At 51.3% G+C, this 27,550-nt stretch overlaps 3 protein-coding genes and 1 pseudogene across 6 annotated transcripts in view; 2 read left to right on the top strand and 2 right to left on the bottom strand.

Annotated features, from left to right (window-relative positions):
- The window catches only part of MCM3AP (minichromosome maintenance complex component 3 associated protein), a 32,487-nt gene extending 30,152 nt beyond the window's left edge, over positions 1-2,335 (bottom strand). For 2 of the 4 annotated variants that reach the window (XM_075542178.1, XM_075542180.1), the window contains exons 1-2: positions 2,034-2,334; positions 112-1,430 (exon numbers count right to left, since the gene is read on the bottom strand). In XM_075542178.1, the coding sequence (XP_075398293.1) occupies positions 112-1,324 (1,213 nt within the window). In that variant the 5' untranslated portion in view covers positions 1,325-1,430; positions 2,034-2,334. Of the gene's footprint in view, positions 1-111; positions 1,431-1,932 lie in introns of all 4 variants that reach the window. The other 2 variants (XM_075542182.1, XM_075542179.1) reach the window with 2 other exon arrangements.
- Positions 2,336-2,427: 92 nt separating this feature from the next.
- Positions 2,428-5,789, top strand: YBEY (ybeY metalloendoribonuclease). Its single transcript, XM_075542183.1, has 4 exons — positions 2,428-2,979; positions 4,385-4,513; positions 4,770-4,838; positions 5,492-5,789. The coding sequence occupies exons 1-4, from the start codon at positions 2,770-2,772 to the stop codon at positions 5,576-5,578; spliced, it is 495 nt and encodes a 164-aa protein (XP_075398298.1). The 5' UTR covers positions 2,428-2,769; the 3' UTR covers positions 5,579-5,789.
- A 3,995-nt stretch (positions 5,790-9,784) lies between these two features.
- C2H21orf58 (chromosome 2 C21orf58 homolog) lies at positions 9,785-26,900 on the bottom strand. Its single transcript, XM_075542893.1, has 8 exons — positions 26,841-26,900; positions 25,388-25,448; positions 24,009-24,082; positions 22,970-23,140; positions 17,211-17,322; positions 10,639-10,775; positions 10,064-10,203; positions 9,785-9,830 (listed from the first exon to the last, which is right to left on the bottom strand). The coding sequence occupies exons 1-8, from the start codon at positions 26,898-26,900 to the stop codon at positions 9,785-9,787; spliced, it is 801 nt and encodes a 266-aa protein (XP_075399008.1).
- LOC142438938 (zinc finger CCCH domain-containing protein 15-like) lies at positions 12,632-15,099 on the top strand (annotated as a pseudogene).
- Positions 26,901-27,550: the final 650 nt, after the last annotated feature.

Raw genomic sequence — 27,550 nt, 5'->3', positions numbered from 1 at the left:
GCCCGCTGGAGTTCCTCTGACAAGTCAGCATCCCCACAGCGGACAAGGTAGATCAGCCCAAGGCCCAGGGAAGTGCTAAGATTAAATCCGCTTTATGTTTTTAGCACTCACCTTCTTTCTTACTTCTGCCTTCAGTTTCTTCCTCTTTTTTCACGCCAGAAAGCCTGGAAAGGGCCAAGACAGACGGACTCCCTCCTGGCACAGCCAGGGGCGCGTTTTCCTCAGACTCGACACAGCCACTTTCCCTCTTATGTTCCTTGCCCACACGGCCTACGTCTTTATTGCTCTTCAGGACGTCCTGTAAGGTCCGATCGAAGAGAGTGCCTCCACGGGGTCGGTTCAGGTGGACAGGCCGCTTATCCGGGGGCGGGTGGTCCCCCCGGGACAGGGAGTCGGAGTCTTCCACGAGGTCTCGGTCATGTCTCCTTGGGGAGCGATCCTGGTCCTCCTTCCTTTTCAGCCCTTTCACGAGGCTGGGAAGTGGGTCCACCTGTGAGACCGCTTCTTCACATCCCTGCCTCACAGCTATTTTGCCTCCTGCAAACGGGTCACCCAAAGCTCCGGAAGATGACGCAGGGAAGCTGCTGAAGCTGCTGTGAGAACCCCCAAACAGGGATTTAGGAGCTCGCTTCTCTTCCTCTATGGTTGGGTTTGACAAGGCAGGTGCAAAGACTGCTGATGCACTGTTACTGTTATTAGCTGGTTTGGAAAAGGTGAAATTTGAATTGGTAGATGAGTTACTTGTCCCTGGAGGAAACGAAAAGGGGGCCAGTCCCCGAGAGCCACTATTAATTGGGTGGGAAAATGTGAAAAACCCAGAAGGAATTTGGCTCTGGGTTTTCTCGGGCTCAGCTTCAGCCCCCGGTATCGGTCTGAACACTGCATTTTCCAGAGGCTTAAAGCTGAATTCGGTTTTGCCAAAGCCAGAGCTCACTCTCTCTCCAGCTTCCAGTCCAAAGGGAGACGGATTGGGGAAAACCCCAAGGTTGGTGGGTGATTTAAAGCTAAATCCAGGGTTGCCAGACACAGATGAACTTGAAGACCCAGAGGCAGCTGCAAAGGTTGAACTGTGTTCAAGTCCAGAAAAGAGTCCAACATTTGAAGTTGGCACTGAAGAGGAATGGCTTGCTCCTGAAGGAGCTGGGAAGCTGGACATGGGTGAAAATCCTGAGCTTTGTCCGGGTGATGGATTGTTTTGTCCAAAAAGAGAAGGCTGACCGAATCTGAATGGCGGCTTAGCATGAAACGCCCCTAAGGTGCTGCTGGAAGATGGTGAAAACATACCAGCCTGCTGCCCGCCGAAAGGGTTGGAGGGATCCATCATCAGATACAAGGTCTGACAGACAGTAGTAGGGACTGTGTGCAAAATGAGGCCCTGTCCTGAAACAGGGCGGTGTGCGGTCCCAGCTCTCCTTTGTCATCACAAGAAGCTGAAAGAGAAACATTTGGGTTAACCGCCGCGGTTGTGCCCCCATAGAGGATTGAATCAAATATCTAAGGCTCATTCTTTAGAAGGAGGGCCAAGCAGAGTCGTCTCACTTTCCTAGAGGCAGTCGGTTCTGATTTGGGAGGGCAAAAGGAGGGGAGGATACACAGAACTTGCTAGGAAGGTTTATGGTGTGGTCTATTTTTTAAAAAATTTTTAAAGAAGGAAACGGAATTCCAATCAGTTTCCTGAGCTGGTACGTTTATCCAAAGCCTCAAACGATACCATGACTACGGTTACACTTTGCAACTTCGAAACAAGTTTGCTTTCTCCTTGCAATTGCAAGCGCCCAGGATGTAAACAATTTGAACATTAGTGTTTCCTACTCCCCACCCCCCAATAAACTAACCATTAAAGTATTTGCCCCGGAAATAAAATATTTGGGATGCTTTGATTTTTTGTTTTGTGTAGGAGATCTCGGGGATTAAGCTGTTCTCATTTACCACCTGGGCGACTGCTCCGGGAACGGACTCCAACAACGCAGGCGCGCGCGCGAACGCGGAGGTGCAGCCTCCGGCCACCGGGAGCAGGGAACGCGCGAGCTCACCCAGCGAGTGCCGCCGTCCAAGGGCCCGGTCCGTCTCCCGCCGCGGGGCTCGCCCAGCCCGCTCCGTTAGCGTCGGCCGCCGACGAGGAAGTGGGGCTCTGAGCCGCCCAGCGTCGACGCTGCGCTCACTCCCAGGCTGCAGGGCCTCCAGGCCCGAGGCCGCCCGCGCCCCGGGTCCCCTAGGCGCCGGGAGCGGCCAAGAGTGGGTGCAACTGCCTAAGCCTGCGCCTCCCTGGGTGCGGCGGGCAGAAAACGCAGCGGACGGCCTTCCGGTCCGGGCCGCTCCGGGTGCGCAGCTCTCGGGTTCCGCTTTTCCGGCCGGGATCGCGATGCAACTTCCGGTGGGCGGGATCAGCCCCGCCCACTCCCGCCGCCCGAGAGCGTCGGTGCGCACGCGCGGGGCCCTTCGTCCCCGGAACGCGGGCGGAACCCTCGAGCCGAGCCGCCCCTCCGGAGAACCTGGGACCCAGCAGAACCCCATCCCTATCTCTTCGCGGCCCCCCAAGTCCCCGCTCTCCCCCCACTTCTTGCCAGCCCATCGAATCCAGTCCCAGCCCACCCTCCCTCGTTTTGCATCCTCCTTCCGCCCATTTCCGTGAAATCTCCGTGAATGCTACCCAGGAAAGTGATCGGTGCCCGCGCGCTTATTTTCACCGACTTGACGGATGGGTTTTCTTTGACCTTTTGACCGCAGATCCCTTTGCAAACGGCGCTCGAGGTGCCGGTGATTCTTGCAATGAGTTTGGTGCTGAGAAATCTGCAGCGCGTCGTCCCCATTCGGAGAGTCCCGCTGCGCAGGAAGATTGAGCTCGTGAGGAGCGTCCTCGGGGTGCAGAAGTTTGACCTGGGAGTCATCTGCGTTGACAACAAGAATATCCAGCACATTAATAGAATCTACAGAGAGAACGACGTCCCAACGGATGTGCTTTCTTTTCCTTTCCATGAGGTAAAAAACAACTTGCTCTTGGCTAGTCGGCGGTCCACAGTAAATCGCTAAGCCTCAGTGGTATTTGACTTTATTCACCTCAGGGACATTTAGCCTCATCGATGTATTTTTATTTTGAAAATGGTCAAGTATACCCAAAATAAAGAGAACGCTGTCACAGCTTCCATGGATCAATGCCCAACACCCAATTCCACCCGTGGGAACAGAACAGGAAGAGGTACGGTGATTGGATTCTCTCTCTTCACTCTTTAACGCCACGTGAAAACTCCAAATTCACTATCAAGTTCACAGTGACTCCACAGGACAGGGTTAAACTGACCCCCATGGCTTTCTGAGACTGTAACTCTTTTCTGGAGTAGAAAAGCTACCTGGGCATTTTAAAAGAGAGGTGAAGTGGTTCAGCTATTTTAAGGGTGACTCAATAGCAAATGTGCATGGATTTGAAATTGAAACAACAGATTAGGGTAAATGTTTTCAACAAGGAAGGTGTGGAAGTTATCAAGTTGTTACCGTGTGCCCTCAAGACTGCCAACTAATAGCGACCCTTTTAGGTTTCCATCTACGTTAAGTAAATGACTCGGCCGAGGCCCGGCCTGGTGTTGGTCTCGGCATAAATTGGATTAACCTGTTGGAAAGTTTGGCAATAAGTTTCAACAGCAAATAAAACATTTGCAGTGAAACTTCTAAGAGCCAGAACTCCATGGGACTGCCTCGTTTGTCCTGGTCTCCAAGTTTTCTCCCTTGGGCAGTGTCCAGCGGTACCACTTGACCTTTATTAGTGGAAAATCTGTGAGCTTTTCTTTAGCAGGTTCCGCCTTGTATAGAGTCTAGCTTAGGCCTGTACATACAACTCGGCCACTGACACCACACCTACAACTTATTGTATATACAACCTAGGCCACGGACACCACACCTACAAGAGAGAAAGAAGGTAAATACACTGAAATGCTCGTTTTCTGTAAAATGAAATAAGAAATGCCAACACGGTAAGTACCTACCATGGGTAGGTAACTGGCTTACGGTCTTCCCGCAGAATGGGGGAGTCTTTGTGAAGACTTGCGGAGAACGGAATACCAAGCAGACAGAGACCAGAAACATTTCACTGAGTCCGCGTGTTGCTTAACTCTGTCGTAGTTAGGAATCCATATGATTCTATGTTGGGAAGGATGACCAAATGGAAAGCAATTCCCTTGATCGGTGGAAACAACTTAAGCTGACACATAATACCTGTGTGCAGTGGCTGGACCCATCCTCCACAGAGCCCTCACTGGTCCCCCCACCCCTGGGGACAGTGTGCAGCTCGGCGCAGTCAGGAAGTGAGCTCTGCTCTGTCCTGTCAGCCTGTGGTCTGGTCTCTGATGTCACTGACACGGTGTTCTCCAAGTCTGCATTTCCTCATTTTCAGAATCTGAAAGCAGGTGAAATCCCCCAGCCTGACTGTGCAGACGACTATAACCTGGGCGACATCTTCCTGGGAGTGGAGTACATCCTGCAGCAGTGTAAAGACGAGGAAGACTACTACGACATCCTAACTGTGAGTGCAGCACTAACATGGCCTGGCCGGGGAGGGAAGGAGGCACTCGTGCGCGTGCACAGGCGCAGATGGAAATGAAGGGCTTCTGGGGAGAAGGCATGGCCGTGGGTAGCAATGTTCGTCTTGCCTTGCCCACGAACAAAGGGGAGGTCCCAGGCCAGGCGTGGGAGTCTCCTTACAACTGGAGGTCATTCCTGAAAGGCTTGTAGCTTATTGGGATTGTTTCCTGAGACTTTTTCCAAAATGACTTTGACAGGTGACGGCCACCCATGGGCTCTGCCACCTGCTGGGGTTCACACACGACACGGAGGCCGCGTGGCAGAAGGTACAAACTGGGTTTCTTCCTCTTTACTGTGCTTGTCGCCCCTCTCAGAAGATGCCTGGCCCTTTCCCTTTCCACTGATTGCCTGCCCCTACCCACCCTCCCTGGCACCTGCTCATCTGGTCCCACCTCAGCAAGCTCTTCCTCCCACCCCTAGCAGGCCAGTCTCCCCCTTCCCCCACTGCATGATTCCGTCACTGTGCACAGGTGGCCATGAGCTTCAGCAGGGAGAGACTTTACAAGGGGGGGCTGCCGTGACAGAAATACCCCAGTGCGTGTCTTTTAAAAATAGAGATCTATTTTCTCATAATCCGCCCTTGTCTATTTCAGCTTGAGTAGCTGCTGCTGTCCTTGGTGTTCCCCAGTTTGTAGGTGCAACTTCCTCCCCCAGGGAGTCTGTGTCTGTTGAGTCTTTTTAGAATGCCTCTGCGCTGGCCTTGATAACCTCAGGAGAGAAAACAGGATCACGTCCACAAGTACAGGGGCGGCTTATTCAGTACACAGGTTAAGGGGACACCATCAGTCCATAAGGACCAGCCAGGGATGCTGGGCAAAAGGGGAGAGCAGGGCATGCCTCCTTCCTCCCCCCTGGACTGGGCCCTGGGGGAAGTGTCCCCCTTGGGAGGCACTGCAGCAGGATTCCACTCCTCTTCCAGATGTTCCAGAAGGAGAAGCAGGTTCTGGAGGAGTTGAACCGGCACATGGGGACCAGGCTGCAGCCCCTGAGCAAGGGCCTCTTCTGATGGCCATGGAGGAAGCGGCTGCCAGGGCCCAGCAACTCCAGCAGGGACTGGCAGGTGGAGATGGGCCCTTCCTTTTTGGACACGCTTTGGCCTCTTGGAACTGCTGCTGTTCTCTGGGGGCAATGAGGTGCTGACCCAAATTGGGTCTAAATGCCATGAGTAGAACCTGACGATTAAAGTATTCGAGATTTAGTGTCACTGTAATACAGTTATTCTTGAACCCTTTAGAGCTGAAAGATGGAGCAGATGAACTCTGCCCTCTGTGGGTCATGCCAAGACTTTAGGTGCCTGGTACCAATGAGTTTCTTTCCTCTCCCTCTGTAGCCAGCCTGCCCTGCTTGGCTGGACAGCCCCGGGTACCTATTATCAGCTGTGACTTGCACTGAAGGTCTGCCGATCCAGGCTTTCCACTGCTCACCCTGATGGACAGGCTCCTGACCATCATCCCAGAGGAGTCTGTACATCACCCCCTAAAGGACAGTCTTCTGCTTGTGGCCCTGCTAAGGGGACATGGCCCAGGGGTAAGGTCAATTTCTGTGACAAGGCACTGGGAGGCTCAAGGCAACCCCGCCACCGCCACCACGTGTGAAGACACTCTGAGGTCTCTCACTGTCATTGTGCTTCAAAGCCTTCGGGACATGCTACAGGGACAAGCAGCAGGTCCGGCCGGGCAGGATCATGCTCCCTCCTTTCCTGAGGCCTCTTGCCAAGGTGATGAGGGGACCACTCAGCTCATCTGCATATGTTTTTAAGTGTTGCCTCCTTATTTTATAATGTAAAAGTCCCTTGAGGGCTTAGGTAATGTTCTGTAAACGAGAGACAGAATGTCCTATGTAAGTTGTTTCTCCCATGACATAGTCTGTATTTTGTCCCTATTACTGGCTTTATCGGGAACCCTTTCACTGTAGGGATGTGCCGCAGCTAGGTCCCGCACTCTCCTTGCTGATGGGCATCTGGTCTAGTCCTGATTCGGAGGCAGTAGGAAGACTCAATGGGCATGTTCTGTACCCATAAGATGCCCTTCAGTAACTAACACCAGTGGAACTGCTGAGTAATAATTCCATTGTTTCTGTTTCTTTTTCTTATCGACAAAAAAAGCTTTATTTCTTTTATTCACAAACCACATCCAAGACCTTGACTCACGACCTAAAACTAAAGCAGCCATTCAGAGTCTTCGCTTTTTTATTTGTATTGTGATAAAAGAATAAAAATACACCCCCCACCACACGCACACACACACACACACACACTTCAAATATGTTCCATAGAGGCCCTTGTATTAAGCCTTCCATGAGACAAAGGCAGTCACCCCAGAATTAAAGAAGCCCAGTATGTACCCAGTCGAGAGGCCACAATGCGGCCCACCGATTCACCAATAAGGGGTTAATTCATGGGTGATTCAGGCAGCCTGTCACAAGAGAGCTAAATAAGATAGGTGGAAGGATAGCATGAGTACTGAGTCCTCATGCCAGGGAGGCAGAGGGAGGGGATCTTGTCCGTCAAAACGTGCCTCTTTGAAGCCACAGGCCATGGGCGGTTTGAAGGTAAGTCCTGTGGGAGGGGATCTTGTGGAACAATCCAGTGTAAGGCAGGCCTTTTGGTTCTCAGATTGCTCGCTTTTACTTGGAGGAGGTGTCTGCATTTCAACTGCAGGTATTGTTTGCAAGTTCTGCCCTGCAAATGGAGGTGGTTTAATTCTGCCTTCTGGAGCAGTGGTTCTCCACCTTCCTCATGCCGCGACCCTTTCATACAGTTCCTCATGGTGGTGACCCCCCCAACCATAAAATTATTTCCGTTGCTACTTCATCACTGTCATGTTGCTACTGTTATGAATTGGGCGATCCCTGTGAAAGGGTCGTTCGACACTCCCCCAAAGGGGTTGAGAACCACTGTTCTAAAGGGAAACCGCAAAGGTGTGTCAGTTTATCGTGAGTTCTATCAGAATTGCAGGATTGAAACAAAGTAGCGCAAAGTGCTGGAAGCCCCCTCGAGACGAGCCCCACGGCAGCCGCCACTGCAGCGGAGGAAAGCAAAGCAGTCATCACAAAAAGGATGGTGGCCGCCGACCAGTCCCTCACTGCTGCCGCCCGGAGACTGCAGAAGCAGAGAAAGACTGATTGTGAGGGATTTCACTCCAGATGGTAAAAGCATGTGGGATTGGTTCTAGGGCTTCGACCACACGGCTAACGGTGCTCCGGGTACCATTGGGCCTGTGCAGTTCTGAGTGATGGCCACGAGGCCCACGGTGTTTCAGGCACATGTCGGGTAGATAGGTATATCATTAGGCAAGTTCCCCCACTCCCTGTGCAAGATTGAGGGCAAAGCTGCTGCTCCCTGGGCTCACTGAGGATTGTAATCTACCTTCGAGCACACTCCCTGAGGACAAGGCTGCCCTAATGCATCCGTAGACAGAAGGGGCTCCTTCCTTGCTGCTGCTGCTTCCTGGCAATCACTACATCCCGTTTCCATCTTTGCGTGGACTTCTCTGTGTGTCTTCTCTTTTCAAGGACTGCAGTCACATTAGGACCCACCCTACTCCAGCATGACCTTATGTTAACTTGCCACATCTTCCAAGACCCTGTTACCAAAAAGCTCACATTCACAAGTACCAGAGTTAGCAGTCTGGTGTGTCCTTGGGGGAATCAAGTCACCTTGTGAAATACACCACTGTACTCCAGACACAGCAGCGCAAAGTCTCCTGCTCAAGGCGTCCCAAGTCCTCCTCTAGGGCTCGCTCAGACCTTTGCAGCCTGGCCAGAGTGGACGATAGAGACTAGGACCTGAGGGGTTACAAAGGGGGATGGGATGTATATGAGAGGGAACATCAGCCCCAGTGCCCTATCCTTTAGGGTTCCCCCACTCCAGCCTAGGTCAGATCAGTGGTGCCCTTGTCCCAAGTTCTTATAACAGCCGCCACTCCTGAATGTAGCAATGGTTTCCTCCATCTTGGCTAACCTGGCAAGGTTAGGCCTTTTCCTGCTAATACATTTAATCGTCAGGTTGAAAAGCAAAGCCAAGAGAAAAGCCATGTTTTAAAATGTTGACATGAAAGCCGGAAAGCGAGATCAGACCTTCAATTCATGTGTGCAGCAAGAGGACAGAGCTGTTGGGGTCAGACTTGCATGTCTGTGGCTGCACCACCCTGCCTCTGGGGAATGCCACTTCCATTCGGGCCTTCCCATGCCCGTGGGCATCTCTCATGCTCATCACTCAGAAGTTTGGCACAAGCATCCCCTTCGCCCCAGTTAGATGGGGGTCATCTAACATCATCTTAACGTCACTACACAGCATTCTGTATCTGCGGGGTTCTGTGGACACAAGGGCAAGGACAAGATTCCTGCTTCCAATGAACTTAAGGGTGAAACCGTTTATGAGCAATACTTCAACATAATACTTATAATAAAACAGGACTCCCTCCCACCAAAAAATAAACACCCCTCATGCACTGCCATCCGATTGATTTAGACTTGGTGTCCCTGTGGGACAGAGTGAAGCTGGCTCTACATGGTGACAGAAGCGGGCTGCTATGTTAGTCTCCTGCAGATCAGGTGGTGAGTCAAACCGCCACACTGTCAGGTAACCAGTGACACCAGGGCCCAATAAAACAGGACACATAATGCCACTAAAAAAGGGGTATGGAATGAGACAGTGTAAAGAATGAGCAAAGCTAACAGACAGAGCATGGCCAGGAGACAAAACAGAAAGCGAGCCAAGTCCGCTCTCTAGAAGGCACCATTGCCACTGCCCATGTTTCATTCCCAGGGAAAAGGCCGTACAAATGAGCGGGCAGACGCTTACTCCAGGGAGACTGCCTAACGGACAGGGCTCCGCGACCTCTTTCCTGCTGGCGACCCAGTGATGACCGGTCAATTACATGCATGACAGTCGTGTGGTCCCCGGTGGACCATTGGCCCTTCTACTTGGTGGGGCTTCCTTTCATGTGAAGCGTTAACCTTTCTGTGGCTAAAGGTCTCCATCTTCCCCACTGTGGCTTCTGAGCTCGGTTTCTCTAACGTTCCTTCCCTGATCCAAATCTCAGGTAAACCAAGTCTTTCCACGTGACTCTGGAGTCCGGCTGCAGGGATGCCATCTGCTGAGACCGCCGCCTCCTGCCCAGAGTGGACAGTGCGTACTCAGGCAGGGCCTGAGGTGGGGGGGGACACAGGCAGATGGCCCTCTGCGAGACAAACCTGTAGCAGGCAGGCCTCACAGCCCTGGGCTCTGCATGGTGAGGGCGCCGTCAGTCGCAGCCCTAGAGGAAAGGGGTGAGTGAGTGAGGAGACCTCTGCTGTAGAGAGATGGGGAAGCACCTGTCTACTTCAGATGCCCCCAATGCAGGGGTCACACTAAGAAGGACACTGTGGGCTAAGATAGAAGGGCTCTCACATGGCTATGATGACTTACCCTCATACCCAGCCCCCCTGTCTCCCCCCGCCCCCACACCTGGCTGCCAGCTAGTCCCCACCCGACCCAACCAGGACTTACACATTAAGAGCAGCGGCGGCAGCAGGGCCAGCCATGTGGCGCACAGTGGGCTGGAAGCCAGTGGCCTGTGGGAGGACTGTGGCTGAGACCATGGAGGGCCACATGGGGTAGGCCACCGGGGCCCCAGGTGTGGAGACTGGCTGCAGCGGGGCGGGGGGTGCGTAGTGGTGGTGGTGGTGCACTGAGGCCAGCCTCTGCTTCTCTGCTCGCAGGAGGGCAGGATGAGCCCACTGTGGATCCTGACACAATTTGAGTAAGTGGCCCGTTTGAGGGAGGGCGAGGTTCAAACCAGGACACCCCTTTCTGACACCCCCAGATTCCTGACTCAGACTAAAAAGAGGCAAGGAGGGCCAACCTCCAACCAGGGCTCGGGACCCCAGCTCCAAGCAGAGCCTTTGGACCCAGGCTCGGCACCCATCTCTCCTTCAGGATGGGATTCTGTGCCCCAGGCTGTAAGCCAGAAGTGGACTTCCTAGAGGCCCACAGCTGCAGATATTCCCAGCAGGAAAGTCACTGTAGGTGAGCTTATGTGGATTCGGTGGCCCCCACTGCCCACTTTGCCCTTCCCAGCTTACCTGGGAGGTGGGGGGCAGGGCAGTGGCGCGTGGCCCTGGAGCAGCGGGTACCATGGGCGGCAGGGCCTTGAGCATCATGTTCTGCATGATGATCTGGTGCATCTGGGCGTTCTGCATCAGCATCATCTCCACCATGTCTGGGAGGAGAGAAGGGCGCTCAACCTTCATGTGGGCCAGGTGCCGGTGATGGGGTCTGCCCCGTCAACAAAGCTTTCCTTTAGAGATACTTGTTCAAAACGGTGCTTTAACAGATCACAGGAGATCTGGCCACTGTCTGTGCAGTGTCTTCTGAGAGGGGGACCATCATGGCGAACTGTCCGAAATCGTATTGCCAGTGTCCAGTTGGCCTCCCAAGAGGCTGCCGCGTGCACATGTATGCTTCTGATGGTCAGAAGCCCCTCCTTGTACCCTCTCTGTCATGGATAGCATGGCGTACCCAAAAGGTATTCCGTGCCCTAACCCGGGACCCTGGGGATAGAATCATATTTGGAAAAAGAGTCTGCAGATGTGGTGAAAGCAAGGCTCTTGACGTAGGAGATCATCTTGGGGGCCAGATCATCCAGGGGGCCAGGAAGGCAACCACTCCAGGGTCGTGTAGACTTGACACAAACAGAAGAGAAGGCCGTGTGGGAATGGAAGCAAAGATCAGAGTGAAGCAACGACAAGTCCAGGAAGGCCGGGGCCACCAGAAGGGGTGTGTGTGTGTGGGGGGGGGGGGCAAGGCAGAACCTTGCCCTAGAACCTCAGAAGGGAGAAAGGCCCTGCCCACATGACATGATCATTTCAGACGCAGGCCTCCAGAAAGACGAGAGGCGCTCTTTCTCTTGTTGCAAGCTGTCCAGGGATTGGTGCTTTGTCACAGCAGGTCCAGGAAAAAAGTGCACTCAGCAACACTGGGAGTTATGAAACATTTAAATTTCGGCAAGTATGATGGGTAAACATGGATACTTCCCACAGCGACTAGATTCCAGAAACAGAGTCCTGGAGGCTTTACTGGCCCCATGATGGAAGACGAGGGCTCCGAAGGCCATCCTCCCAAACAAACAAAAGTGAGTCTAGCCTAGAGTGGCTTGGAGGCAGGGCTCAGACAGGTACACAAGAGCTGGGACCCCAGGAGCCTGGCGGGAGGAGCTGCCAGAGCCAATCCGTGAAAAAAGGACAGCTGTGGGCATATCTAATCCTGGTTTGAGTCTGAAAGTGGAGACGCTGCGTCTGACAGTTTGTTACAGACTGAGGTAGTCCCTGCCCACTGGCAGCAACCGAAAGAAGCCACTGAGAGGGAAACTCGCTGTCATTGAGCTAATTCTGACTTTTCGTGACCTTCTAGGACCGGGTAGAACTTCCTGTAGGTTTTCAAGACTATAAATCCTTACAGGAATAGAAAACTGTATCTTCCTCCTGCTGATTGGCCGGGGGGTGGGGGTGGTTTCAAACTGCTGACCTTGTAATTAGCAGCCCAACACACAGCCTGCTATGCCACCAGAGGGAAGCTCCCCAACCCAGGTCTGCAAGACCCATAGAGAATAAAGTCAAGATAGAATGATTAGACAACTAGACCCATGGGACAGGACAGGGTTCAGAACTCACCCCACACCCATCTGTTACCTACTTTGCAATGGAGACCATTCACTGCAGTAAGGAAGTCATGGTCCTTTCAGGAGATGGGCCAGGTTCAAGTTAATATCCACAGCTCTAATAATCCTGGGCAACTCTCTCACAGTATTTGCAAAAATCTATTCCATATGGGCTGTCGTTCCAAATGTGATCGACAAGCCAAGCTTGTTGAACGTCTTCATTATCGTCGGCGGGTCAAGATTTCTTCAACAGGACACAAAGGGCACAAGCCACAAAGGAAAAGACCCCCCAGTGGGACATAATTAAAATTAGGAACTCCTGTTCATCCAAAGTCACTATAAACAGAGTAGAGGCACCGCCTGCCATGTGGGGCCAGAGCCCCTGACAGTGTCCAGCTGTGCATAAGTCTGGCCGGTGCATGCCCCCCACGAAACAGGCTCAGGCCGGGGGCATTAAAAAGAAGGAGCAGCGCATGATGGGGACCCAATGCCCACCTGTAGACAGCTGGACGTCCCTTGCAGAGGGGTGGCGGGGAGGAGATGAGTCACTCAGGGGTCAGTGTAGCAACAATGAAACTCAAAATCTTCCTCTAGTCCTTGAACGCTCCCTCCCCCCCAATTACCACGATCCCAATTCTACCTTGTGGACCTGGTTAGACCAAAGGATGTACAGCGGTACAGTAGGGATCTGGAAATACGGGGAATCTAGGACAGATGAACCCCTCAGGACCAGCGGTGGGAGTGGCGACACTGGGAGGGAAGGCGGTGTAGAAAGGGAGAACCGATCTTGGAGATCTATGTGTAACTTCCTCTCTGGGAGATGGGCAATGGGAAGGTGGGTGAGGGGAGACACCGGGCAGTGTAAGATAAGATAAAATAATTATTTATAAACTAAGGGTGCAGGGGGAGCGGGAGGGAGGGGGAAGGGAAAAAAAGGAAACTGAACTGATTCCAGGAACCCAAGTGGAAGGTGAATTTTGAGAATGACGAGGGCAACGAATGTATAAGGGTGCTTTGCTCAATTGACATATGTATGGATTGTGATAAGAGTTGTATGAGCCCCAATAAAAAGATTTATTAATTTTAAAAAGGAGGAGCAGCAGTGGAAAATCATTGAAGACAAAATTCGGGGTCTAAAGAACAAGCAAGGAGCAAAGCGAAAGAGGCTATCAAGCTGCTGCTCGCCAAGTTGGATTTGGTCAACAGAGTCCATGCCACGGAACACCAGGTGAAGCCGAAAGGAAACGCAAGGAAGATGGCGGTGAGAAGGAAGCACCACGGGAGCGACGGTACGTGCATATCCCAACCCGTCGTTGCTGCTCAAAACATAAGTCAAGGCGTGGCTCCCAGATCTGGAGGGTGTGCATTCTTCAAGCAAGGACAGTGCACTGAAGGAGAGAAATGGAGCTTCTCTCGTGACTCGCGCCGGCAGAGAAAATGTGGACAGTGTGAGTGTTCACATTGAGGCCAGCGATGAAGGACTCAAGACAAGATACCGTGCATGATTGGGATGAGGAAAATCCGGGAGAAGATGTGAACAAGATGCATGGTGAGGCGGAAAAGGAAAAACCAAACGCTCAAGTTGTGTGCGAGAGCATTTCCTCGAAGCTACTGAGACCAAGTACGGCTGGTTTGGGGTGTACCCTGCAGGGGGTGATCTGTATCATCATGCACTTAATAAAGAGAAAGAAGATCAGATTTCATCAGAAGAACTCATTGAGAGGTGATTCGGGAGGACAAGAAGTAAGTGGGTTTCGGTCTTGGAAAGAGAGCGGCCCGCGTGTAGACGTGGGGTCCCGAGGGCCGCACGGAGCTGCTGCCGGGGAAGCAGGACGCGCTGTCCGGACCCGCAGGCTCGGGTCGTCACGGGCCGGGGCGGCGTTTGCCAGCCAGGCGGTGTCTGGACGGCGCGAAGGCTTTCGCGGGGGGCTGAGGGAAGGTGGGACTGGGAGGGGGGGGTGGACCTGGTAAGAGGGGGCTTTGGTCCCCGAGAGAAAAAAAACAACGATCCTTTAAATATGGATAGACCCCTCTACCAACCCGGGAGAAGACAGATGCTTGTTTACCACCGCTGTCCGTGCCTGGCTTTTTCGCTCTAGCAGCACGGGGGTGAGATAACTTGGTACCAAGACGCGGCAGTGCTGATCTAAGAAATGCTTACAGTGGGGAAATGGTTTTGCAGCTGACAGGCTGGAAGAAGTTTAAAGTGTCTGGTTAGTAGAAGGATGGGGGGGAATGAGTTGATATCAGGGGCTCAAAAAAAAAGAACTCATTGAAAGAGAGCGCGCTGCCCTAGGTCCAAAGGCTACCGAAATCACTCTAGAATTTTTTCTTGCATGGGGAAAAAAGGAAAAGACAAGAAAAGATGGATACACGAGCAAGCTACGCACAGTAGAAAAGCAGGTTTCCAAGCAGGGAAAGATCTGGTGATAGTGGTCGTGAGGGGTTTGCATTTCATCCTGACCTGGTTCAGCAGGATGATGATGAAGCAGCAGCAGGAGATAACCCATTACACCCAGGGAACAGCGGGTGATGAGCTGGATGAGTCTGTGAAAGTAAGCGACATGGATTTAAGCCTGTCCTTCCCAAGAGAAGTAGACGGGACAGGTATTAGGGCAGCCAGTCTTGAAAGACTCGGCACATGTCCACTAGAAAGGGATGAGACGGATTAAGTGAAGCTTCCGGAGGTGGCGCAGAAAATGGGGAAAGAGGTGACTTGGAAGAGGATAACCAAGGAGAGGCACGGGACAAGGGCGCCATTGATGCTATTTCTGTTGGTGAAAATCTTTTCACTGGGGACGATTGGGATGAACTAGAAGAATTAAACACGCTCAGCATGGCAGATGACCCGCACGATGGTCAAGGAAGTCGGCTCAGCATGAGTTGAAATTGACTGCATTCATTTTCCACCTAGAATTCTTCAACAGGATATGTTTATTTGCTGATGGTGGAGGGCTAACCCTCTCCAAAAAAAAGAAAGAAAGAAATGTCCCCCTGTGTCTTCTTTCGTGATTTTGACTACATCTCATAGAAAGCTCAGAGTCCTTCATGACGAATTGAAATATGGTGGTCTCTTCAGAAAATGATCGACTCAAGTAGTATGTGCTTCTCCAGCTTTTGGCGTTCTTTGGGCATGTGCTATTACCAGGAACAAGATAAATCTAAATAGAAAACACCTTTTATTTGAAAGAAAGAAAGAGAGTACGAGGACTAACCTCAAAATGGAACACGATGTTTACAACAGAGGGCCCCCCCAAAAGGCCTCCTACTTAGAATACATAGACATCCCCCACAGATCAAAGAGAGCAGAAGACAAGCGAATGAGAAAACACCCGAAAGGACACATTGTGCGAAAGGACAAATCAAATGGCCAATAAACACAGGGAAAGATAAAATGCAAATTACAACCAGAAAACGGCACCATGGCAACTCAGAAGACTACGTTTCGGTGACTCGGTGTGGAGCAACTGAAATTCTCATTTGCTTTGCTCGTTGGCCTGCAAAGTAGTGCCACGGCTTTGGGGAACAGGGCAGCGGCACTTCTCAAGCCAGCAGTGCCGTTGCTAGGCGTATACCCCCCAGAAATGGGTACGTTCATTCACCAAAATGCATGAACAAGCACATGCGCACAGCAACACTGCCGAGAGCTCTGAACCGGAGAGGGCTTAGTCCCCTCCCATCTCGCCACAGGTGATCCTATGCCACTTATATGGCAATAAAGCTGTCTTTAAAATCAAACATCTGAAAGTTCTTTAGAACAAAATTTAACAAAAAAAATTTTTTTTTGTATCACTAATAAGGAGATAAGGAATCCTGGTGGCGTCGCTGGGCTACTAACCACCATTTCAGCAATTCAACTGGGGAAATAGGAGGCTGTCTGTTCCATAAGAAGTTACAATCTCAGAAACGCCAAAGGGGCAGTTCTACTCCATCTGAGGGAATTAATTTATTGTGCCAACCTGGCAGATAAACACATGTGGGGTTAATTGAAGGGCGGAGTGATGAATGGCTCGGTCGGACCAGGCTGCACCTGCCTTAGCCAGTTCCCTGCTTCAGCTGGCAAGGCTCACTTCCTGCAAGACATCCCAGAGGAGAAGCCACATGGACCTACCCTGATGCAGCCCTGGGTGCTGGAGCAGCCGTATAGAGACCCCTGCCAGCGCTGAGATGCTTACACACTCACTGATTCAGCTTTCCTCCTGCAGTCAGCATCATTGCATGTGTTTTGTGAGATGGAGGAGGACTTTGTGGATTGGTGTCGGACATATGGGTTAATGTTGGACTTGTGGGCTTGGGCAGCACTGGGTTCGGATGTTTTCTTGATGTGCACTTACCCTTTTTATAAAACTCTCCCTTTTACATGAGTTTCTGTGGGTTTGTTTCTCTAAAGTTCCCAGACTAGAGCCAATGGTAGTAAGTTCGGTTTGGCTCTGAGTAAGTAGGTGAGTTGGGATTCTGAAATCTAGCATCCGTGGGGACAATTCTCACTTGTAGCAGCCCCATGAGGGGCAAATCTTTATGGATGCAGATAGCCTCATCTTTCTTCTGAGGAACACCTGGTGGGTTTGAACCACCAACCCCACTGCCACTGAGTTGATTCCAAATAGTGACCCTATAGGATAGAGTAGAACCACTGCTTTGGGTTTCCAAGGCTGTAAATCTTTATGGAAACAAAGTCTCTTCTTGGTCCCATGGAAGAACTGGTGGATTTGAACCACTAACCTTCTGGTTAGTAGCCCGAAGTGTAACCCGGGCTCCTTCTCAGGTTCCTTAGAGCCCAATTCTTTTGATTCCTAGTCCAGTACCCTTTCTTCTACTTATTGCTTATTTCTCTCAGAGCTATCCTTTACATAAGGATTGGTTAAATATCAAAATCATTTTCACCTTGGTAAATTTATAGCATCAACCAAGTAGCTCAAACTTGAACCGGAATGACTTGCAATTTTTTTTCTTTGAAAATAGAATTTCATGTATTCCCCATGAACATGGAATACTTACCTTCCTTAATACTCCCAGATCTAGGAGTGGGGAAAGCCTGGGGAGGAGGAATCTGTGCAATGAGGGGCTGATGAGGTAGCTGCTGGATGATGGTGGCAGGTGGCTGGGGTACCTAGGATGAGGCAGATGGTTAACCAACTGAATGGATCCAGAAGTCTGTTCCATAGTCTTTTACCCATTCACCCAGCCAGCCAGCTACCCATTCATTTATCCACTTATCTATCCAACCATTCATCCATCCACCTCCCTTCCATCCACCTCTCCAAGGGGATCTTTAGATAAGTAACCCTCTACATGGAATAGAGGGCTGAATCAATAGATATTTGTAGTGTGGGTATCACTTAGGATACAAAGGGAAAAGGTCATTTAAAAGAGATGAAAGAAAGAACAGAGAAAAAAAAGCAGAGACTAAATTTTTTTTCTTGAATTCTTGAATTTTTTTGGTAACTAAAACAAACACAAGGAATTATGAAGGAAAGAGCTGAATAGATTGCAAAGGACAGCTCAAGAAGACAAAATGAAGTGCTGTAATGAAATGTAGAAATACCTAGATCTAGAAATCCAAATGGGAAGAACATGTTCAGCATTTCTCAAGCTGAAAAAACTGAAGAGAAAATTCCAGCATCCCCTTCACCCAGAAGAATTTACTTCAGAAGACTGCATTGAAGCTGCTGCTCAGGGAGAGGGACATGACTGATCAGAGCACAAGGGAGCAAATAAAGGGGGAGGAAGAGAGAGTGAAGCCCATCCTGGCCCACCAAGCCCTGAGGATGATATCCCCGCTCAGAGCAGTCAATCCACATGGCCGTCCCACTATGAGGCATGACATCCCTCACTGGCCCATAGCCCCACAGAAGGACAACACTGGAGACACAGTGTGGGAATTGCACCCGATCTAACCCCACCACACCGAGGTGAAACACTAAGGGTGTGCAACAGAAGAGCAAGGGGAACAGAGCAAGGAAGTCCTCAGAGAATACCAAAAATAGACTTTGGGACCAGGGCGTGGCACCCCATCAGACTTGACCGAAAACACTCCTAAAGGCCAGCAAACAGTCCTTGAACTAACTACAGGCTTTTCTTTACTTTTTTTTTTGTTTGCCATTGGTTTGTTGTTGTTTTCTTTTGTTGATTTGTCTTGCTCTGTCTTGTTTTTGTGCATGTTATTATCTCCACAGGTCTGTCCAGATAAGATAGCTAGATAAACAATCTGGAGGAGAAAACAACAGGACTGACAGTTCTGGCGGGACATGGGAGACAGGAAGGAGGAGGAAAAGGTAGTGGTGTTAACAAACCCAAGGGAACAAGGGGACAACCCAAGGGGACAAGGGAACAAGTGATACAAATCAGTGGTGAGGAGGGTATAGGAGGACTGGTAGGGTGTGATCAGGGTAATGTAACCAAGAGGAATTAATGAAACCCTGATGGGGACTGAGCATGATAGTGGGACAGGAGGAAAGTCAAAGGAAGTAAAGAAAAGAACAAGGAGGTAAAGGGCATTTATAGAGGTCTAAATATAGGCCTGTACTTATGTAAATGTGGATGTGGAAATAGATCTATGTACATATTTGTATAGGTTTAGTATTAAGGTAGCAGATGGACATTGGGCCTCCACTCAAGTACTCCCTCAATGCAAAACACTTTGTTCTATTAAACTGGAATTCCATGATGCTCACCTTCCTGACACGATCACTGAAGACAAATGAGAAGAAAGCTGATGGTGCCTACCTATCAAGAGATATAGCGTCTGGGGTCTTAAAGGCTTGAAGGTAAACAAGTGGCCATCTAGCTCAGAAGCAACAAAGCCCACATGGAAGAAGCACACCAACCTTGTGAGATCACAAGATGTCAATCGGATCATGTATCAAGCAGCAAAGAACAAAAAAAATCATATCATTGTGAATGAGGGGGAGTGCAGATTGGGGACCAAAGACCCATCTGTAGGCAACTGGACATTCCCTTATAGAAGGGTCTCCAGGAGGAGACCAGCCAGGCAGTGTGCAGTGTAGCAATGATGAAACATACAACTTTCCTCTAGTTCCTAAATGCTTTCTCCCAACCCCACCCCACCCCCACTAAAATGATTCCAATTCTACCTTACAAATCTGGCTAGACCAGAGGATGTACACTAGTACATATAGGAACTGGAAACACAGGGATTCAGGACGGATGATCCCTTTAGGACCAGTGCTGAGAGTGACGATACTAGGAGGGTGGAGGGAGGGTGGGGTGGAAAGGGGGAACCTATTACAAGGATCTACATATAACCTCCTCCCTGGGGGATGGACAACAGAAAAGTGGGTGAAGGCAGATGTCGGACAGTGTAAGATATGACATAATAATAATAATTTCTAAATTATCAAGGGTTCATGAGTGAGGGGGAGCAGGGAGGGGGGAATGAGGAGCTGATACCAAGGGCTTAAGTGGTGAGCAAATGTTTTGAGAATGATGATGGCAACAAATGTACATTGTGCCTGACACAATGGATGGATGTATGGATTGTGATAAGAGTTGTACGAGCCCTCAATAAAGTGATTTTTTTAGTCTCATTTATTATTTTTTTAAATTTTAACAATTTATTAGGGGCTCATACAACTCTTATCACAGTCCATACATATACATACATCAGTTATATAAAGCACATCTGTACAGTCTTTGCCCTAATCATTTTTTTCTCCTCTTTTCTTTTTTTACATTTTATTAGGGACTCATACAACTCTTATCACAATCCATACATATACATACATCAATTGTATAAAGCACATCCATACATTCCCTGCCCCAATCATTCTCAAGGCATTTGCTCTCCACTTAAGCGCCTTGCATCAGGTCCTCTTTTTTTTTTCCCCTCCCTCCCCTTTCCCCCCTCCCTCATGTGCCCTTGGTAATTTATACCTCGTTATTTTGTCATATCTTGCCCTATCTGGAGTCTCCCTAACCCCCTTCTCTGCTGTCCCTCTCCCAGGGAAGAGGTCACATGTAGATCCTTGTAATCAGTTCCCCCTTTCCAACCCACTCACCCTCCACTCTCCCAGCATCGTCCCTCACACCCTTGGTCCTGAAGGTATCATCCACCCTGGATTCCCTGTACCTCCAGCCCTCATATGTATCAGTGTACAGCCTCTGTCCTATCCAGGCCTGCAAGGTAGAATTTGGATCATGGTAGTTGGGGGGAGGAAGCATCCAGGATCTGGGGGAAAGCTGTGTTCTTCATTGGTACTACCTCGCACCCTAATTAACCCATCTCCTCTCCTAAACGCCTCTATGAGGGGATCTCCATTGGCCGACACTTGGGCCTTGGGTCTCCACTCTGCACTTCCCCCTTCATTTAATATGGTATATATATATATATACATATACATATACACATATATACACATACATACACACTTATATCGGTTTTTTTTTTGCATGATGCCTTATACCTGGTCCCTTGGCACCTCGTGATTTTTTTTTTAAAGAAAGAAAGTGAGCAGATCTCGTTGACTTGCAAGCAGAAGACAAGCACTCAGGCTAATGGAAAAGGAGAGATGAGGAATGACAGAGCACTGAGCAAAACAGGGTCATGAAGATCCCCAAAATAGAGCCGCTGGGAAATGTTTGCTGGAGTAAGGTTCTGGAACTGAAGACACAGCCCTAGCTTAGGGGACTTCCACCCTGAGATGCTCGACTCCAGCAGAGTGATTCCATGCTCTCTACAAAGCCAAGGAAGTAGCAGTGACCACTACTGGACATGAAGCCATGCAGGGCTATGTCACCTGCAGATCACATACTGTCAATAAACTTGCCTCTAATCCTGGAAAAAGAAAATTCCAGCGTCTAAGAAACCAAATGATGTATTGGGAAAGTGTGAAAAACACCCTTTTAAAGTGCTAAAAAGTAAGGATGTCACCTGGAGGATGAAGGTACTCTTAACCTAAGTCATGGTATTTCATTTGCCTTAAATACATGCAAAACCTGAACAGTGACCAAGGAAGACTTAAGAAGGATGTGTCCATGGTACTTTCAATTTTGTTTAATTCACCGCAGTTCAAATGCATTGAGTCTGCCTTAACAGAAAGGCATAAGGTATGTATGCTGGAAATATCCCTTGGCTTCTCTTCTGAGTGAAAATAAAGGATCAGCAGTCTCAAGCACGCACCGGGTGTGGGTGGAGGGTCAGGAAGACCTTTTATTTTTTTATCGTCTTTTTGATATACAAGTCCTGCAAGATCCTGTCCCTTATTTCTCACGTACAGTTAAGATGACACACCACAAGGACTGGCCAACTTGTCCTGCAAAGGCCCAGCCAGTGCATCGCTTAGGCTTTCAGGCCACACAGTTGTAAGTATTTATTGTTGTAGCGTGAAAGCAGCCATAGAGAATATGCAAGTGAAGGACCGTGGTGGGGTCAGCAGACCTTCTTTTATGAACACTGAATTTTGAATTGCATGTATTATTCTTGTACTGCAAAATCGTATTGTTTTCTTTTGCTTGCAGGTTGCACAACAAACAGAGTGGCCTACCCTTGGCCTATGCTCCTGGTCTGCCAAGCCCTGGTCTAGATCAAGGAAGCATTCTTAGAATGGCTGTGCCAGTCCTGGCCAGTAGGACCTCCTATGTCAGGGTCCCAAGTCTAGCTGCTGGGAAACCCTTCTCGGTCACCAAAGGCCCCTGCTCGCTTTGTTTCATCACAGGATGCGCCTGACTCATCCAGCATGGCTCGGCCCTGACAAAGATGTAGGGAGTATGTATTTGTTGGGCAGGGGAGGAGGCCAGTCGCTCACACCAACGTTCCTCCAGGATCCTCACTGCTCCTACTGTTCCTACAAGGGAGAACCGAGACATTGCAGGGTTGAGTAGTGGGGAAACCTGGACTGCAGAGAGCCCACAACAAAAGGGGACTCTGGGAGCTCCATAGGCAGGCACCTCTCCTAGGTGACCTTCTCGGTTCCAGCCATCAAGTGCCGCCCGGACCTCTGCCCCCAAACACAAGGCCTCTGAGCCATGGCCCTAGTTGGCCAGGGACCATCTCCCGCACACCCTGTGCCTGAGTCACATCGAACTTCTCATTTGCCAGCTCCCCAGGTTCGTTTCCCTTTTGTGGATGCCCAGATACCCTCCAATCCATCCTCTTTGGCTTAAGCCTCTCAGGGTGCCTATCTATTGCTTGCGACCCAGAAGGTTGAGTAAGGTATGACGCTCTCAAACCTGGACATCCTCCTAATACTCTATCACTTAATCCTTGGAATCAAGGTCTTCAACATCTCCTGGTCACGATCAAGGTTCGAGGACACGTTTATACACTTTTCCGGTCCTGATGTTGGATTCCTTAGCCGCTCCGCTCCTAGTGCAGCCGCTAAGACTAGGCTTCGAGTCAGGGAGGCCGAGTCGGGACTGCAGTCTCTCCTTTGTCACAAGGGGTAAGACCTGCCCTCTGCAGCCGCTCTGCAGGGTACCTGCACCATTGACCCATTGACCGTGAGCGCACCAGTCCTCTTCAAGGTCATCTATAATGCTGGTGGGTTTGTCCTAAGATGACCAGGCGTAGGAGAGAGAACTCAATCGTCCTCTCTTTGTCTAGGTAAGGTACGTCTCTATGAGCATACTACCCTCCTAGTGTTTCTGCAAAACTGGGCTTAAGGAAGTAGCTGGGGATGTGACTGCCTCTTTCGGACACACATGCACTTACATACACACTCACCCCTCCACACATGCATGAACACAGGCCCATGTGAGACGCTGTTCTCGGGTCTGCTCTACAAAGACATGCCTCTTACCGAGTGCTGGATGATCCGAGGAGGCTCTGGGCCGGGCAGGGGTGGTGGGGTGTAGGTAGCAGGGTGCCTGAACACAGGAGACACCTCTGGGGACAGAGTTGATCCCCAGGCCCGCCTGTCTGTCCCCCTCCAGGTGTGGGCCCGGGAGAGCTCTTCCAGGAGGTGCTGCTCCTGCAATGCACAGAAAGCCTGCTGGTCTCCCAGGCAGGAAGGCCACAGGAAGGAAAGGAAAGGGACCAACAGCCCCATCTGGTATGGCCGGACTCCCCGGGGCGGGGGCTGCGTCCGGTCTAGATGCGTGTCTCAGTGCATATGGGAGCTGGGCGGGCCGGCCTTCGAACAACGCTGGACACCAGGCCTCAAGTGTACTTTGAGATCTGCCGGGAGTACCAGCAGCCTCTCAGCCTTCTGGGATTGAACTAGTGTGCAGAGAGGGGCCCTGAGCCATTCAGAGACGCACCTGTAAACATCTTTTCTCTTTCTAAATCTACCAAATAAATTGAACTTACTTGTTTTCTTCAGCCCAGAGTTTCTTTTCTCTTTCAAGTATGCCCCAGTGCCACTCCCACGATGAAGAGCTCCTTTGTAGAACGGCTTCTCACACTCAGCTCCAGGGCACAGTCTCAGTCCCCACTGCCACCCCATGCTCCAGAGCCTCCTTCCCCCAGCACTCCCTGGTCTGGAATGGCTGAGGCCCAAGGAGTCTTAGAATCCCCCTTTCCTGCAGGATTGGGCCCTTCCTGAACATGCTGCCTTTGGTGTGTGTAGCTAACACAGAGTCCCCAGCTGACAAGACCCTGCGACAAGCACGGGACCACCGGCCTGCATGCAGCACCTTCTCCAGGGAGCTGGCCTCCCGCCAGTTCCACCGGGAGCCGCGGATGCTCAAGAAGCGAGGTTCAGTGCCCAGGGAGCTGGTCTGCACCAGCTGGTGGTCACAGTCCGCTGGCCAGAACCATAGCCTACTGACTGGGGGAGCAAACTTGCTCACAGGAGCGCCTCAGGCTCCGGCCTGGTTGGCAAGAGGTGTCAGGCCTACCCAGAGTCTCTGCAGGAGGTCCTTCCTTCTCCTCAGGGCACTCTGCAGGGCGTCATCCTGCCTGGTCTCCTCCCCTGGAAGGAACACACTGCTCAGAGATCTTGCCAGCCTTCCAATGCCACACCTCCCCTGCCCCAGGACCAGGGTGACTCGAGGCCTCCAGCAATTGCTTATCCCCAAAGAGGACTAGGGAAACGGCTCAGGGGCCACCTCTAGGAATCTGTCCATCAGACCGTCTGACTTTGGGAAGGCGTTGCAGAGAACTGATTCCTATGCCGGTTCGGCCGTCCCCTGTGGGAAGTCTCAGCAGCAGGGAGCAGGGCTGTCCAGGGACATGGCAGAGTCCACTAGTCCCGGAAGTCCTGCTGGCAGCAACCTGAGGCCTGTACAATTCTCGGCGGGTGCTGGGGGTCAAACTTCAGGCTATGTCTCTGGGAGGAGCAGGCCCCTGACTGTCTAGCTCTGGGCACAGCGGGCCTGCCCTCTGGCTCCCTGCCCTGCCCAGCTCCCTTAACCTATTCTAGGCCCTTAGCTCCATGGCTCTGTCTCTTGGGCCTCATGGTTAGCTGGCATGGCTTGAAATCTTCTTTCTGAATGGGGACCCCAAGCCTGCCTGCTGCCTTCGAATACTGTCTAGAATCGGCCCATGTCTCAGAAGAGAAGTGCTCCTTTGGGCCTCTCAATGTTTGCCAGGTGTCTCTGGACCCCAAATCCATCACTGGGAACACAGTCTTGGCTCCACCTAGTAGTCTGAGCACCTGACTTCAGGTCATGGGGAGGGTGCCTTCACTCCCACCCTCAGGCTAAGTTCGTGGCTCTGCACTCAGTGACTGGGTCTGAAGCCGATGTGGCCACTTCCAACCATGGAACTGAGCAGGTTTCTTAGCCCCGATGAGTCTCTGCTTCTCATCCGGGAAATGAGAACATGCACCTCATTCTGGGTCTGTAGACCAAAGGTGGTAAGAGTGGTCAAGTCTCTGCACAGCGTTCAGGTGTGTGTATGAGTGTCTACTTGCATAGGTGTGGGGAGTGTGTGTGTGTGGGACTGTGTGTGTGGATTTGTGAGTATGTGTAGTGTGCATGTGTGGGACTGAGTGTGCATGTGCATATGTGTGTACATGTGTGAGCATGTGTAGTATGTATGTGTGGGACGGAGTGTGTATGTGCATGTGTGAGTATGTGTAGTGTGTGTCTGTGTATGTAGTTTACAGCCAACCCAAAAGGCTTTTATCCAGAACATCAAGGAAACATATTAAAGAGCACCTTGCCGATAATTGGAGGAAAGGAGACTGAGCAGTGGTGAGGACCCCCAGCGGCAGCCTGTCCCTAGCTCTCCTCAGAATGTCTGGCCGCATGCCACCTGCTCCCAGACCTCTTACCTGCCTCAAGGTGTGGGATTTCAGATTCCCCTTCCATGTTCTCACGCTCACGTTCCAGCTTCTAAGGGGACAAGAGACTGTGTGTGATGAGGGGCTGGCTCCGGGGAGTGTGAACCGGAGCTAGGCTCACCCACCCACCTGCCCTCCCTCCGGTCCTTCCCATCGACCTTACCCACTTGCCCTCTCTACCTGCCCTGCCCGGCCATTGACTGTGAACACCTGCCCCAACCCATGCTGACCCACCTGCAGCCTAGTAGTTTGCGGGCCCTCACTGGACCCGGAACAAGCGCTGAACCCGGAACAGGAGATGAACAAGCGCTCCTGATGGCACCAGACTGCCCCAGACCCCATGGGGGAGGGACAGCTCAGGAGACCGGGTCAGGAGGGCTTCTCAAAGGGGGACAGGGCAGGCAGGGGCCGGAGGAGCTACCAGAACCAGGCCCCACTCGACCACGTACAGGGACGGATGGGAGGGGAAGAAGGAACGTGAGAAGCCTGGCCATCCAGCCTGTGTCCATGGCGGTCGCCATGGCTGCAGTGTGACGCAAAGGCGTGAGAGCCGGCTAGACCTAGAGCAGTGCTTCTCAACCCAGCCCGATGCATAATCGTATCAACAGGACAGTGATAAAGTAGCCAAGAGAATAATGTTATGGCTGGAAGGGGAGGGTCACCCCAATACAAGGAACTGTATTAAAGGGTCGCAGCATTAGGAAGGTTGAGAACCACTGGCATAGATGAAGCTGCTGAAAGCAAGGAATGTTGATTGTCTCAGTCTTCACCTTATTATTCAGATAATTGTTGCCTAACCTATTAAGATAGTCAGTGATGGAGTCAACGCTTCCTCTTATCAGGAAGAGAATTACCTCACTTGTGAAGGAAAATCTCCAACCCTATCTCTCCATCCCCGTCCATCCCATCCCCATCCACATCCACATCATCTACATCCGTCTCCATACCAACTATATATAAAATTACCAACAATAGAAATATATGTGCATCCATAGTTACAGTTCCAATAATGTCATAAACATGTAGTCCAGTCTCACACATCATTCTGTAAGGCAGCGGTTCTCAACCTGTGAGTCGAGATCCCTTTGGGGGGTCGAACGACCCTTTCACAGGGGTCGCCCGATTCATCACAGTAGCAAAATGACAGTGATAAAGTAGCAATGAAAATGCTACAGTTGGGGGTCCCCACCACACGGGGAACTGTCTGAAAGGGTCGCGGCAGGAGGAAGGTGGAGAACTGCTGTGCTATAGGTAGGTCCATAAAGAGGATGCAGGAACTATACGGCGACCGTGATCCTGGGAGGAAGCCACAGGGAAGCAGGATCGGTGCAGGCAGACAGCCAGAGGCAGGAAGTCGGGGGGCGGGGCGTGTTGCCTCCGCTGCCCATGGTCCCGCAGACCTTGAGTAGCTCGGAGAAACACGGCTCTTCCCAGGTCTTCCTACCTTCTCCAAGAGCCTGAGTGTCAGGCGAGTCATCTGGTCGGCCACCAGTGAGTCCACCATCATGGATAGCCCGGGAGAACTTTCTGGAAGGCTGCTCTCCTCCAGTCCTCTGTGACCTACAGGAAAGACCCTTTCAGATGGGTGCCAACACACCCATTACCGCCCGGCACCAGCAGCGCCCAGCCCGTTTTCCTCCCGGGGCTGGTCAGGCCATCATGGGCCGTTTTCTCTCCGACGCCAGGACGGAGTGAGCCCGCACTAGCTGTGCCCAGGGGTGGCTAGATGCCGGGAGACTGGGAGGGCCAGCCCTGGTTGCTAGGTTTCTATTGAGAGACCTTGTCTAGCCCAGCCTGTTGCCAGGCAGCCGTTATCTATAAACACGGATCCCCAGGTGTGGCACTGCCAAGGCTCCTTGGAAAAGCCACAGTGGGCAGAACTGGGGTTGGTGGGGTTGGAGTAGCAGGACACATGCAGGTGTGTGAAGAGGTGGGAGGGACAGTCCCGTGCTGTAGTCCCCATACACGACGACTGTCGCTCTGCCTACTCCGGGTTGGGCACCTGCGAGCACAGCCTGGGAGCACTGCACGGGCACTCAGAACCTCAGGTGCCAGCAAAAGGACCCTGGCCAGAGAGGTGCCTGGGACGAGGGCTTCACTGGGCAGCTTTTAGTGGACTCTGTCAGCTCGCATTGATTCAGTCTGGGGGGGGGG

The sequence above is a fragment of the Tenrec ecaudatus genome, chromosome 2 (assembly GCF_050624435.1).
Source record: "Tenrec ecaudatus isolate mTenEca1 chromosome 2, mTenEca1.hap1, whole genome shotgun sequence".
Taxonomy (NCBI): Eukaryota; Metazoa; Chordata; class Mammalia; order Afrosoricida; family Tenrecidae; genus Tenrec; species Tenrec ecaudatus.
Note: the sequence above shows the minus strand (reverse complement) of the source record. Positions and strands in the feature narration are given on the sequence as shown.